Source organism: Protobothrops mucrosquamatus, unplaced genomic scaffold (assembly GCF_001527695.2).
Source record: "Protobothrops mucrosquamatus isolate PMUCROS unplaced genomic scaffold, P.Mucros_1.0 scaffold2685, whole genome shotgun sequence".
NCBI lineage: Eukaryota > Metazoa > Chordata > Lepidosauria > Squamata > Viperidae > Protobothrops > Protobothrops mucrosquamatus.
The window spans coordinates 1-11,995 of NW_015388732.1; the positions used below are offsets into that span (position 1 = coordinate 1).

Here is an 11,995-nt window from a genome sequence, read left to right on the forward strand (position 1 = left end):
TTGAAGGGTTGATTACAGGAAAATGGCGTTTTCTTTTAACAGCTCCTGAGATCACGTGAAGGAGAGATCTGCTCTCCGTTGGATCCCCCTCTCCAGGAGGGGACATCCTGATCCGTACCTAGCAAGATGGGAGGAATCACCTTCCAGAGGCTTCACAATCTTGAGTACAGCCCAGCTGCCTCGATCAAGTTTTTTTTTTCTCCTTTTAAAACTTTTATTTTGTCCAAAGGGGAAGATTTAACTGCAGAAGGAAGCGTAATTAAAAAAAAGAAGAAGAAGCAAGCAAGCCATTTGGGTCACTGCAGAGGCCCAAACCATTAAAAAAAAAGTGTTAATAAAAAAAATAGGGAATAAATTTTCTGAAGAGAATAGAGCGGGCGCTTGGGGGGGAAACTGAGAAAATGGCTAGTTTGCACCAAAATAGACATTTTTGTCTGCCACTACTTTGTAAAACTTTTCATCGAAAATGAACATTACTTTCACGGTCTCGTCGCTATTCTCTGAGAACTTTGGCTCAAAAGATCCAGAGGTTTTCTGCAAGCCCAAAATAAAGTCTACGGATTTGGCACCGTGCACGGAAGGAGAACAGAATCCAGCTGTGCTATCTTCCTAGCTGAGTTCACGGCTTGGGCCTTGGTGCCATTCCGATGTTTCACCGGATCTTGGTTCTTTGATCCCAGTTGGATGGGCGAGTGCTGAACATCCCAAAAGCGGAAGGAAGGCAGCCAGCGAGAAACTTAGAGACATCGAAGCTCTGGTTGGTTGCCATCCCTCTCTGCTCAAGTTAGACATAATTATAAAACAAAACCCAATAAGCAGAACCCGACAGATACTATAAGCAATGAAACAATGATTTAAACCCCCCCTCCCTCCAAAATTCACAACATACACCAGCCTGCTGGGTTGATCAACAACAACAAAATCAATATATTTCAAAATCAAAAGGGGAGGAGAAAGAAGGTTAACCGTGGTGTAAGAAGGTCAAATGAAAACCATTTTCCAAATGGCATCTCTAGGTTAATTGTGCCAGATAGTGCTGGGCTGGCTGTGACCACCGTCTTAAAAACAGCAGAATTTGCCCACCAGGGAAAAATAATAACAAGATCTACCGCTTCACCCATTCGTGGTGGGACAGGCCACTGGAGACCAACAGGGGTATCTCAAGAAGCTTCGGCTTCTTCCAATTCACCAGGTCCTTCTTAGCAAACACGCACCTGAATCGTGGTGGCCCTGTTAGAAGAGCTCTGGAGGACCTCTTCTGTCATGGTGGTGAAAGGATTTCACAAGGCCACCGACTTCCAGATGGAGTTTTCCAGATCTATCCTGGAGATTCTAGACCTTCCCCAAGTTTCCCCTTTTCCTGAAGATCAGGATCGGTCTGGGACAATCAGGGAGAGTTTGAGGAACTCTGATCTGCTCAACATGGTGGCCTTGAGCTGGGTTGGAGTCTTCAACTCATACAACCCTTGGCTAGCTCAGCTGAGATAGGAAAGGAACGTTCTGGTCAGTGGTTGGGTGGAGAACCCAACGTTTGGCAGATCCTCGCCCAGTGACTACCTTGCTACCACTCAAAGGACCATAGGCCTGCCCTGTGAGGTCCATGTGCCCCTCTCCCCAATTCCTGATCCTGTTCTGAATTCCATTTGCACACTCTTGTTTTAGAGCAGTTAGTAGTCTAAAGGGCATGTGGGGAAGATGATGCCCCCAAGCCATTACTAAACCAAGTGAAATGTGTGTGTGTGTGTGTGTGTGCACACTCAATTGATGCCTACACCAAGGCCAAGCTACTTTCTTGAAATGGGAAAAACCTGAGTCTTTCCCCCACCTCCAAAAGCAACAAGTGAAGGGTGGGGGACACCCAATGTGTAGGATGAAACTGCACAGGAACAAAGCTCTGGGTCTTCTAGATGTAGCTTGGGGAAGACCAACGTTAAGAATGCAACATGGGGAAAACCAGTTCACAGCTTCACCACTTCTGTACCGGGCCCTGAAACTCGCTCATTTCCTACACAAATCTCAACATTTGGGTGGAGAGGGCCATAAAGCATCAATCCGATGGAAAGACAAATCCAGGAATCTCCCCCCACGCTTTCTGAATGTGGTAGAACCCAGTTGAGGACATCCAGTTGAGCGGTGAGTTCTGATGATGCTATCCTCCTCATTTCATTGCTTATGGAGTTTGGACTCCACACGCTCTATGAGAAAGCAAGAAAGCAAGTGACTGTGGAGAACATTTTGGTCTCTTGTGATGGAACCTTCTCCACCATGCTTGGACAGGAGGAAACCTTCTCAAGGCTCAATGGCTCTGTTTCAAATCAAATCCCAACCGAGGAGCATCCTAACCCAACGTGTTTTGCATCGAGAAGGCAATGATGTTGGGACCAATACGGAATATTTTTCTACTGTACCACCAAGCAAAAACAGAAACCCAACAGGCTTGGGACTCTCCTCACCCCTCACTTGGCTGCAGTGACTGTGTGTTACCCAAAAGAACTTTTTTTTTAAAAAAATGAAAAAGTCAACAGCGGTTCCCACTGAGGAAAACCGAAGCTTTTTCCTGGACCCATCTGAGGTTCTTCAAGCGTCGCCTTGCATGGTAGCTGGCCAAGATCATCCCCCTTCCTTGTCCTGCAGGAGAAGGAGGATCTCAAACTAGAACCCGAACTGCACTCAGAATCTTCAAAGCTTCCCATGGCTCATGGATGCTTGAAAGAGGGTTTCCGAGGCCCAAAACACACAAGCGGTTTCCTATGAAAGACAAAGTTTACGGAGGACCTCCGGATCAGAGCGGTGACATAGCTGGGCCTTCATTCCTTGGGTATCAGCCCTTGGAGGGATAAATGCGAGAAAGCAGATGTGGATGAACCAACGGTTGAATCTTCGCGACGGTCATGACTACCAACCTGTCCAATCTGAGCTTCTCTTGGGACAGGAGAGCGAGAGGGAAGTGTTCACAGTGGTGTAACTTGGTGGTGGGGACAGGGATGACCAAAGCCATCAAACCAAGCCGTGGTGCTCGGCACAAGAGTTGTTGTCCTGAGTTGCTGTCCCTCTAAGGGAGCCGTTGCAAGGGGCAGGACGGTTGATCCCGCCCTTCCGCATATGGTCGACGGTTATCTTTCCAGACCCAACGTAAAGTGCCTGTTTGTGGAGTACCTCTGGGCAGGTAAGGAGTGCTTGGATTCCAAAAAAAAAAAATTTGAGAAGTCCTGCCCAGAATGTTATGTGCAGAGAAGATTAAGAAGAAATAAAGAGAGGAAAAAACGATGGGGTGGGGAGGAAAGGACAACCTGCCGGGACAGGTTCCCGTCTGGGGTACCCATCTAGTTCACATTTAATGGGTTTCAATGACCACGGGCTCGTAGACTCCGGACGAGACTCTGCGGGAGAAAAAGGGAGGAGAGAAACACTGTGACAGAAGTATTTGGTTGAAAGAGAGATTTCAACTTAAACTAAGAAATCGGGACTCTAAATATTACCAAGTTATGCTTTGAAAGGCCTGCATTCCTCCTAGAAATGAGGCTTAAACTCAAACAAGTATTGAAAAAACATCTGTTCCAGGACCCTACCTGTTTGCTAGCTGAATCCCACTTAGCGTAGTTGTGCCATCTCGGCTCACAAACAGCCTCAGGTTACTATCTGGAAGAGAAAAAACGATATCCAGGAGGTCAATGTTTTAGTCTTTTATGAAAAAGATGTCGGGGAAAATGCCAGCGAGGCTGGAAGGAGGGGTCAAGCAGGTGCCTAGCTTGGAATCCTTGCGCACTCGCAAGAGGCATAAGCTTGACCTCGTCCAAGATCCACGAAGCCTTATCTGGTCATATTCAAGGGAAGGCAAGCACTCTTGGGAAAATTCACGTGCAGTGTTAGTACCGCTTTGTAAAGCCTTAGTAAAGCCACACCTGGAATGCTGCATCCAGTTTTGGTTACCACGTTACAAAAAAAGATGTGGAGACTTGGGGAAAAAGTGCAGAGAAGAGCAACTAAGATGATCAAAGACCTGGAGACTAAAACATATGAAGAACGGTTGCAGGATTTGGGGATGGCCAGTCTACAGAAAAGGAGGACTAGGGGGGACATGATAGCAGTCTTCTAGTATTTGAGGGGCTGCCACAAAGAAGAGGGGGGGTCAACTTATTTTCCAAAGCGCCAGAAGGCAAGACAAGAAACAATGGATGGAAACTCATCAAGGAGAGAAGCAACCTGGAATTAAGGAGAAACTTCCTAACAGTGAGAACAATTAACCAGTGGAACAGCTTGCCACCAGAAGTTGTGGGTGCTTCATCACTCAAGGATTTTAAGAAGAGATTGGACAATCATTTGTCTGAAATGGTATAGGGTCTCCTGCTTGAGCAGGGGGTTGGACTAGAAGACCTCCAATAAAGCAATAAAGTTGCTTTCTTCAGCTACTTACGAGTGGCTTGGGTTGCTTGTGCCTGACACATGAGCAGGGGTTTGGACTCTGCATCCCAGAATCCCCCAACCAAGGCTTAGGAATTCTGGGAGATGAAGTTCAAGGCAGGCTTCCAGGTGGTAAAGTTGGAAGGCTGCACAAGGAGTGAAGGAAAAGGGGGCAAAAGTTTCCTTAGGAGGCGAGACGTTCTCACCTTCAGTGTTGCTGACGTTGGTGAAATCCTGACTTTGCATGATCTTCTCCACGATGTCACCTGCGTCGATCCGAGTGTCGTCCACCCAGGTGGGATGGCTTTCTACAGAATCCTTTTTCCTCCTGCAGGGAAAGAAGTGAACAAAGGAAGGATTAAAAACAAGCAAACAAACGGGGGGGAAATAGGCGACGAATCCCCAACGAAAGGATGGAAGAGATGTTCCAGCTTCTCTTAAGGGTACCTACCGAGAAGATCTGTCCGACAAAAGGTTGGGTCTGGGGGGTCTCGGGGGCTTCTCCAACCTGTGTTCCCGTTCGCCCTCCGGGCATTCGACCGTCATGCTGAGACCTCCCGAGGCGCTGCTGCTGGTGGACGTGTTCCGGCGGTGGGTCAGGTCCGACAGGCTGGACGATCTGGAGTGCTCGGTGCTGTATCCTACAAATGAGAATATCAGGACAATCTTGATGGTCAAGCCAGGAACCATCCGAATCCAGCATTTTGTTCCCCACCAGAAGAACATCTGAAGCACCTTACCAGGAGATGGGAGACATACCTCTTCTACCTCTTCTGATATCCCAAAGGTGCTTTTTCAAGAGGCCACTGGACTTTCTTGTTTCTCTTTGAAGATGTTTCTCTTCTCGTCCAAGAAGCTTCTTCAGCTCTGACTGGATGGTGGGGAATGGAAGGATTTATACTCCTTGCAGACAGCTGGTCATTTACCTTCTTTTAGAGAGTCGTTGAGGCCACTTGGAGGTTTGTGTCCTATTGTGTCACAGAAAACATCCTGCAGCCAAGAAGGCTCCACACCCATTTGCACCACTCAGGTGACCTTGAGGACACAGGTAAACCTCCAAGTGGCCTTAAAGACTCTCAAAAAGAATGCAAATGACCAACTTCTAAAAAGAGTATAAATCCTTCCCTTCCCCACCATCCAGTCAGAGCTGAAGAAGCTTCTTGGATGAGAAGTGAAATGTCTTCGTAGAAAAACAAGAATGTCCAGTTGCCTTTTGAAAAAGCATCTTTGGGACAACCATGGCCTGGATGACTGAGAATCTCCATATACACCTTCTGACGTTACCTGAGATTTGAAAACAAACTACCTTCCCTGCAGAGGTGATCTTTAGTCTTCACGATTAACAAGATAAACCGATTATCATGTAGAATAAATGAATCCTACCTGCATTTAGCCACCTCCCTCCCCATTTAACAGCAACTCCATCACAATGCCTTGAAGGGCTGTGAGTATCCCAAATTTGCAGCAATAGTAGGTATTTATCTATTAAACACCCAATTTTTAAAAACAAACTGACATTTCTTCCTGGCTTCGCTAGATGAAAGAAATATTGTTTTTTAAAAAAATATTTAATTTGTATGCCAAACCCGATTCTCAACGACCCCCAAGTAAAAACTAAAAAAAAATATACAATCCAAAACAAAACTAGGAATAAAAATTAGTTTTTCAAATATGCATGATAGAAAGATACACACACACACACAAAATTTGGAAGGATTCATTATCCTATATGGATGCCATAAATGAATGCTCTTAAGTCAAGGACTTACCTGTATTTATTAAACATTGCCACCCCAATAAAAAGAATATAAAAACCCTCTTGCTGGTTTAGGTGGGTTTAAAAAAAAATAACTTTTTTTTAAAAAATGGCTATTACGTTGGTCTCGTTTTATTGCTTTGTTTTAAGTTTGGTTCTGCCTGGAAAAAAAGGCCACAAGACCCTTAGAAATGGGAGCATCGCTTAGATTGGCTCATGAAAACCCAGGTCTTGGCGGAATGGACACTGACCGGAGATTTTGGATTGCTGGCTGGCATAGCTTGAATTTCGCGAGTGTCCAGAATGGAACACTTCTTCTGGACTTGATAAGTTCTGGTCCGGTTCTTCCAAAACCCCTGGAAAGGGGAAAAAAAATCAGAAAGATGAACTGCCGAGCTGTCCATCTTTCCCCATCAAGTGAAATAAGGTAACTGAATGCTTTAAACCAGTGTTATTAGTCAGGGTGGCGCAGTGGTTAGAATGCAGTATTGCAGGCGAATTCTGCTGACTGCCGACTGCCAGCAGTTCAATCCTGACCGGCTCATGATTGACTCAGCCTTCTATCTTTCCGAGGTCGGTAAAGTGAGGACCCAGATTGTTGCGGGCAAATAGGCTGACTCTGACTCTCTCTGTCTCTCTGTCTATCTATCTCTATTATCTATCTATCTATATCTCTATTATCTATATTAAATATTAAATACTTTCTGTCTGTCTGTCTGTCTGTCTGTCTGTCTGTCTCTATCTATCTATCTATCTATCTATCTATCTATATCTACACTATCTATCTATATCTACACTATCTATCTATCTATCTATCTATCTATCTATCTATCTATCTATCTATCTATCTACAGTGTCTGTCTGTCTTTCTGTCTCTGTCTGTCTCTCTCTCTCTCTCTATATCTATCTATCTATCTATCTATCTATCTATCTATCTATCTATCTATCTATCTATCATCTATCTATCTATCTATCTATCTATCTATCTATCTATCTATCTATCTATCTATCTATCTATCTATCTCTCTCTGTGGTGGCGATAGATACTCTGCCAACTGTCAACAGTTCGATCCTGACCAGCTCAAGGTTGACTCAGCCTTCTATCCTTCCGAGGCTGGTAAAATGAGGACCCAAATTGTTAGGGGGCAACAGGACGACTATGAAAGCCTCTTAGAAAGGGCTGTAAAGCACCGTAAAGCGGTATATAAGTCTAAGTGCTAAGTGCTATTGCTATTAAATATTTAGATCCCATTTTTTGCTTTTTGGGGGGAGCAATGTAAGTGCCTTAATTCCGTTCGTCGCTGAACGTTTCTCCCCCAAATTGGGCAGCAGGGCAGGAAAAATGCTTTGCTTGTACCTGACCCCAGGATGGTGGCCCTGGGCTTGTTCTGACGGACAGAACCGATTGAAGATGCTGCGTTGGTGCTGGGGGTCACAGTCCGGCTGTTTCCCTCCCCTTTGCAGTTGAGATGCAGGCTCGAGTCTTGTGCTGGGATGACCACGGATTTGGCGGTGGAGGGCGGGCTGCGAAAAGCCAGAACATACTTTTATTGGAAAGAACAAGGCTGGGGTGGCCATCTTGCACAACTGTGGCACAACCTAGTGGCTTGCACAACCTAGTGGCTAAGAAACCAGGCTAAAGAATGGGAGACCGTGAGTTGTAGTTCTGATTTAGGCATGAAAACCAGCTGGGTGACTGGACCAATCACCAGGAGACGGTGAGTTCTAGTCCCGCCCTAGGCATGAAAGCCAGCTGGGTGACTTTGGGCCAGTCACCAGGAGACGGTGAGTTCTAGTCCCGCCCTAGGCATGAAAGCCAGCTGGGTGACTTTGGGCCAATCACCAGGAGACGGTGAGTTCTAGTCCCGCCCTAGGCATGAAAGCCAGCTGGGTGACTTTGGGCCAATCACCAGGAGACGGTGAGTTCTTGTCCCGCCCTAGGCATGAAAGCCAGCTGGGTGACTTTGGGCCAGTCACCAGGAGATGGTGAGTTCTAGTCCCGCCCTAGGCATGAAAGCCAGCTGGGTGACTTTGGGCCAATCACCAGGAGACGGTGAGTTCTAGTCCCGCCTTAGCCATGAAAGCCAGCTGGGTGACTTTGGGCCAATCACCAGGTGACGGTGAGTAATAAAGAGGGGGATACAAATAAATAAATAAAATAATTAAAGAACCAGCCAGGTCAAAGTTGGGTAGATAACAGAAGATGGAACAAGAGGGACATTTCAGGAAGGCCCCCCCCCCCAATTTAAGCAAAGTTCTTGAGGAAGGCAGAATAAAAACAAACCAAACAATGGGGGATATAATCAAACCACGCAACCCAAGAGCAGAAATCTTGGAATGATGATGGGAAATAAAAATACCAGCTGGCACTGGAAACCGAACGGATTTGGCAATCTGGAAATAGGCTGAAATTTCCTCTTTTCTTCCCCCCTCCCTTTGGAAAAAAGGGGAGAGGGCTTGTGAAAAGGGTCCCTAGCCAGTCAGGGCTCCCAGCAAGGTGTTTCGTTGACAGTTTCACACTCCAGTTTGACGTCGGAGGACCTCAACCGTGCCGGTGACAAGGTCAGTCTTGCAAAAACCGCCTACGCAACAGGTTGTTTCTTCTCCTGCTGCCTTGGTTACCGGTATGGAACTGCCAACACCCTTTGCCCACAAGCATGCCACACCCCTGCCAGGTATGTCTGAGCTCTGCTGGCAGGTAATCAGGCAGCCACCTCTTTGCACAGTCAACAGCCACACACCTGTTCCTTTTTTCGACGATTAAAAATATATATATATCTATTTTTCACAAATTCAGGCGAATAAACCTGTCTGAGGATAATGTCGCAGGATCCAATCTGGGTCAGTCGCTGGGGAACCCATCTTTAAAGAACTTCTCTCTAACAGAGTGTGTGCTAGCCTGTGTGTGGTATTTGTAGTGTGTGTGGCTTTTTAGATGTGGATTGGGCGGTGTGGATGGATGGCTTGTAAGTTGCTGGCTGTTGTTTGCTTGTGCGGCCCAGCCCTTGCCTCCTAAGTGCTTGGTAGGCTGGTGGTAAAGGGCTTGTTTCCCCACTTCCCTGGCTGTTTGTGTGCTTGCCCATCCAACAATCTTAAAAGCCAATGACTTAAAAGCCAGCCATCAACACAACCCAATCAACACCTAAAAAGCCACATAGAACAGGCACTATAAATACCACATACAGCACACGCTCTGCTAGATACAAGATAGATAAGAGATAAGATAAGATAAGATGATAAGATAATGTCAAGGTAATGATTGAAAAGCAAACCAGCTGATGTAATGTGAGATGTATGGTGTAATGATGGGAATGACTCAGCAGGGTCTGTGTCCCTTTAAGAGCTTTGTATAAAAAGGAAGTCGCCACAGATGTGTGCTCTCTCTTCTGCTTCCTTGCTGTAACTGCTGCACGTGGGAGCCTGTTGTATTAGCACGTGTACGTAAATTGTTCCTGGTGTATGATATTGTAGATAGTGTAAGTGATAAACCACCATGTAATATAGACCGTTGTTTACTGTGTTTACTCCTGGGTTATCTCACACAATAAGACTATGCATGCTCTTGACAGATAAGATAGGATAAGATGATAAGATAAGATTTATTGTCATTTTTTATTTTATTATTAAAAATGAAATGCTCTTGCCTGTTCTCAAAAGCGTACACCTATATAGCGCACATAGAAATGTGCTATGTACAACATATGTATATAGCTACACCCTTAGATATAAATACATATAAATATTAATCACTATCCCGGTCACAGTTCCCTAAAGATGGGCTTCAGCAAAAGCCCGAAAGATCGGAAGACAAAACTTTTGTTCCTGGTGACCAAACCAGATTGGATCCTCTTTACGGTTCTCCTTTCCAATCTCCTCCATCCAAGGCTAGTGGTTGCCACCAGCAGGAGGGTTTTGGGTTTTTTTTAAGGATAGGACATCAAGAGCTACAGAGATAGCCTGGTTTTTGAAACCCCCTTCCCTAAAAGTTTCTAAGCTTCCCCCAAAGACTCACGTTTTGAAACAAGGGTCTCCGGATAAGAGGGTCATGCCAATCGTGACCTGCCAAAGAAGGAAGACGAGAGAGGGAGAAGGAAAAGTCATGAAAAACAACCTGCAAGGAAAAATATAGCGAGCCAAATAAATAAATTAAAACACAGGGGCTCTCGAGGCGGACCTGAAGGCAGGACAAGAAGCAACGGATGGAAATGAATCAAGGAGAGAAGCAACCTGGAACTAAGGAGGAATATCTTTTAATTGTGAGAACAATTAATCAACGGGACGGCTTGCCTCCAGAAGTTGTGGGTGCTCCATCACTGGAGGCTTTTAAGAACGACCCTGTATTCGTTTTGTTAAATTTATTTGCCACCTATCTCACTACGGGGCTACTACTTTTTAGTGAAGACATCTCCAGCACATCTCTCGCTGCCCATCAGCTCCATCCTACGGTCCTCCAGACTTACCTTCAAGATGGAATTGTCCTGCCTGGTGTTCTTGGTGTCGTATCCTTCCAATAGGCAACATCGGGCGGTGAGGCCAGAGCCTGCGAATTCAGCCAAGTTTAAGTCGGTGAAGCCGAGCTGTAAAAAAACAACAGATTGGAGACCAGGATGATGAAAAGCTGCACATTCCAGGTGAATCAAAATTTACAATCTCTTGTCCCTTCCAGGAAGAACCATTTCACCCTCCTAACCTTGACTTTTTGTTTTGTTTTCCAGAAAAACCCAGATCATCCTGAGAAAGAATCGGGATTATGGGTCTGGCAAGGAAATGTCTATGGAATTCTCAGTCCTCCAGGTTACGATTGTCCCAAAGGTGCTTTTTTTTCAAGAGGCAACTATGGACTTTCTACTTTTTGCCTTTGAAGACACATCTACTCCAAGAAGCTTCTTCAGCTCCGACTGGATGGTGGATTGATATTCCTGACAGCTCCATACCCATTTGCACTGCTCAGGTGACCCTAAGGACGCAGGTGAACCTCCAAGTGGCCTCAATGACTCTCTAAAAGAGGGCAAATGACCAGCGGTCTGCAAGGAGTATAAATCCTTCCATCCTCCAGAGCTGAAGAAGCTTCTGGGATGAGAAGCAAAACGTCTTCAAAGAAAAACAAGAAAGTCCAGTTGCCTCCTGAAAAAAAAGCACCTTTGACACCATGACCTGGATGACTGAGATTCTCCAGAGACATTTAGCCATGCACCTTGGGATGAACACCCTTCGAATGGGGCGGGAGTATGAACAGATTCCCAGAAAACATCGTAGACTCCAGGAACCGTTTGCGCTTCAGTTTGAGATTCAGACAACCCAGACTCATCCCCAACAGCCTGCGCCCGTCTCCAACAAGGAAGGGACCCAGGGCAGAAGACATCCTGCAGCCAAGAAGGCTCCACACCCATTCACACCACTTAGGGGACCCTGAAGACACAGGTAAACCTCCAAGTGGCCTCCACGACTCTCTAAAAGAAGACAAATGACCAGCTGTCTGCAAGGAGTATAAATCCTTCTATTCTTCACCATCCAGTCAGAGTTGAAGAAGCTTCTTGGATGAGAAGTGAAACGTCTTCAAAAACAAACCCCCAGAAGGTCCAGTTGCCTCCTGAAAAAAAGCACCTTTGGGACACCTGGCAAGCAAAGTGTTAAAGTCGCCCGGAGAGGTTGCATAACCAAGGACAGCCAAACAAGCCAGGTCAGTGATGTGGAAAATGTTCACTCCCATGTATGTGTACACAAATATAATAAGGCACTCTTTGTCCTAAGCTCATCCCGGAATACATGGAGGGAGAGAGAGAGAGAGAGAGAGAGCAAGAGAGAGAGACAGAGAGAGAGAAAGAGAAAGAAAGAGAG

At 45.8% G+C, this 11,995-nt stretch overlaps 1 protein-coding gene across 1 annotated transcript in view; it reads right to left on the reverse strand.

Moving 5' to 3' along the window:
* Positions 1–3,272: 3,272 nt before the first annotated feature.
* Positions 3,273–11,995, reverse strand: part of LOC107296208 (protein FAM102A-like) — a 33,991-nt gene continuing 25,268 nt past the window's right edge. Inside the window, exons 3-10 of the mRNA XM_015825558.2 lie at positions 10,618–10,734; positions 10,170–10,216; positions 7,515–7,681; positions 6,409–6,513; positions 4,853–5,042; positions 4,608–4,729; positions 3,570–3,639; positions 3,273–3,380 (exon numbers count right to left, since the gene is read on the reverse strand). Coding sequence (XP_015681044.2) covers positions 3,335–3,380; positions 3,570–3,639; positions 4,608–4,729; positions 4,853–5,042; positions 6,409–6,513; positions 7,515–7,681; positions 10,170–10,216; positions 10,618–10,734 — 864 coding nt within the window. The 3' untranslated portion in view covers positions 3,273–3,334. The remainder of the gene's footprint in view (positions 3,381–3,569; positions 3,640–4,607; positions 4,730–4,852; positions 5,043–6,408; positions 6,514–7,514; positions 7,682–10,169; positions 10,217–10,617; positions 10,735–11,995) is intronic.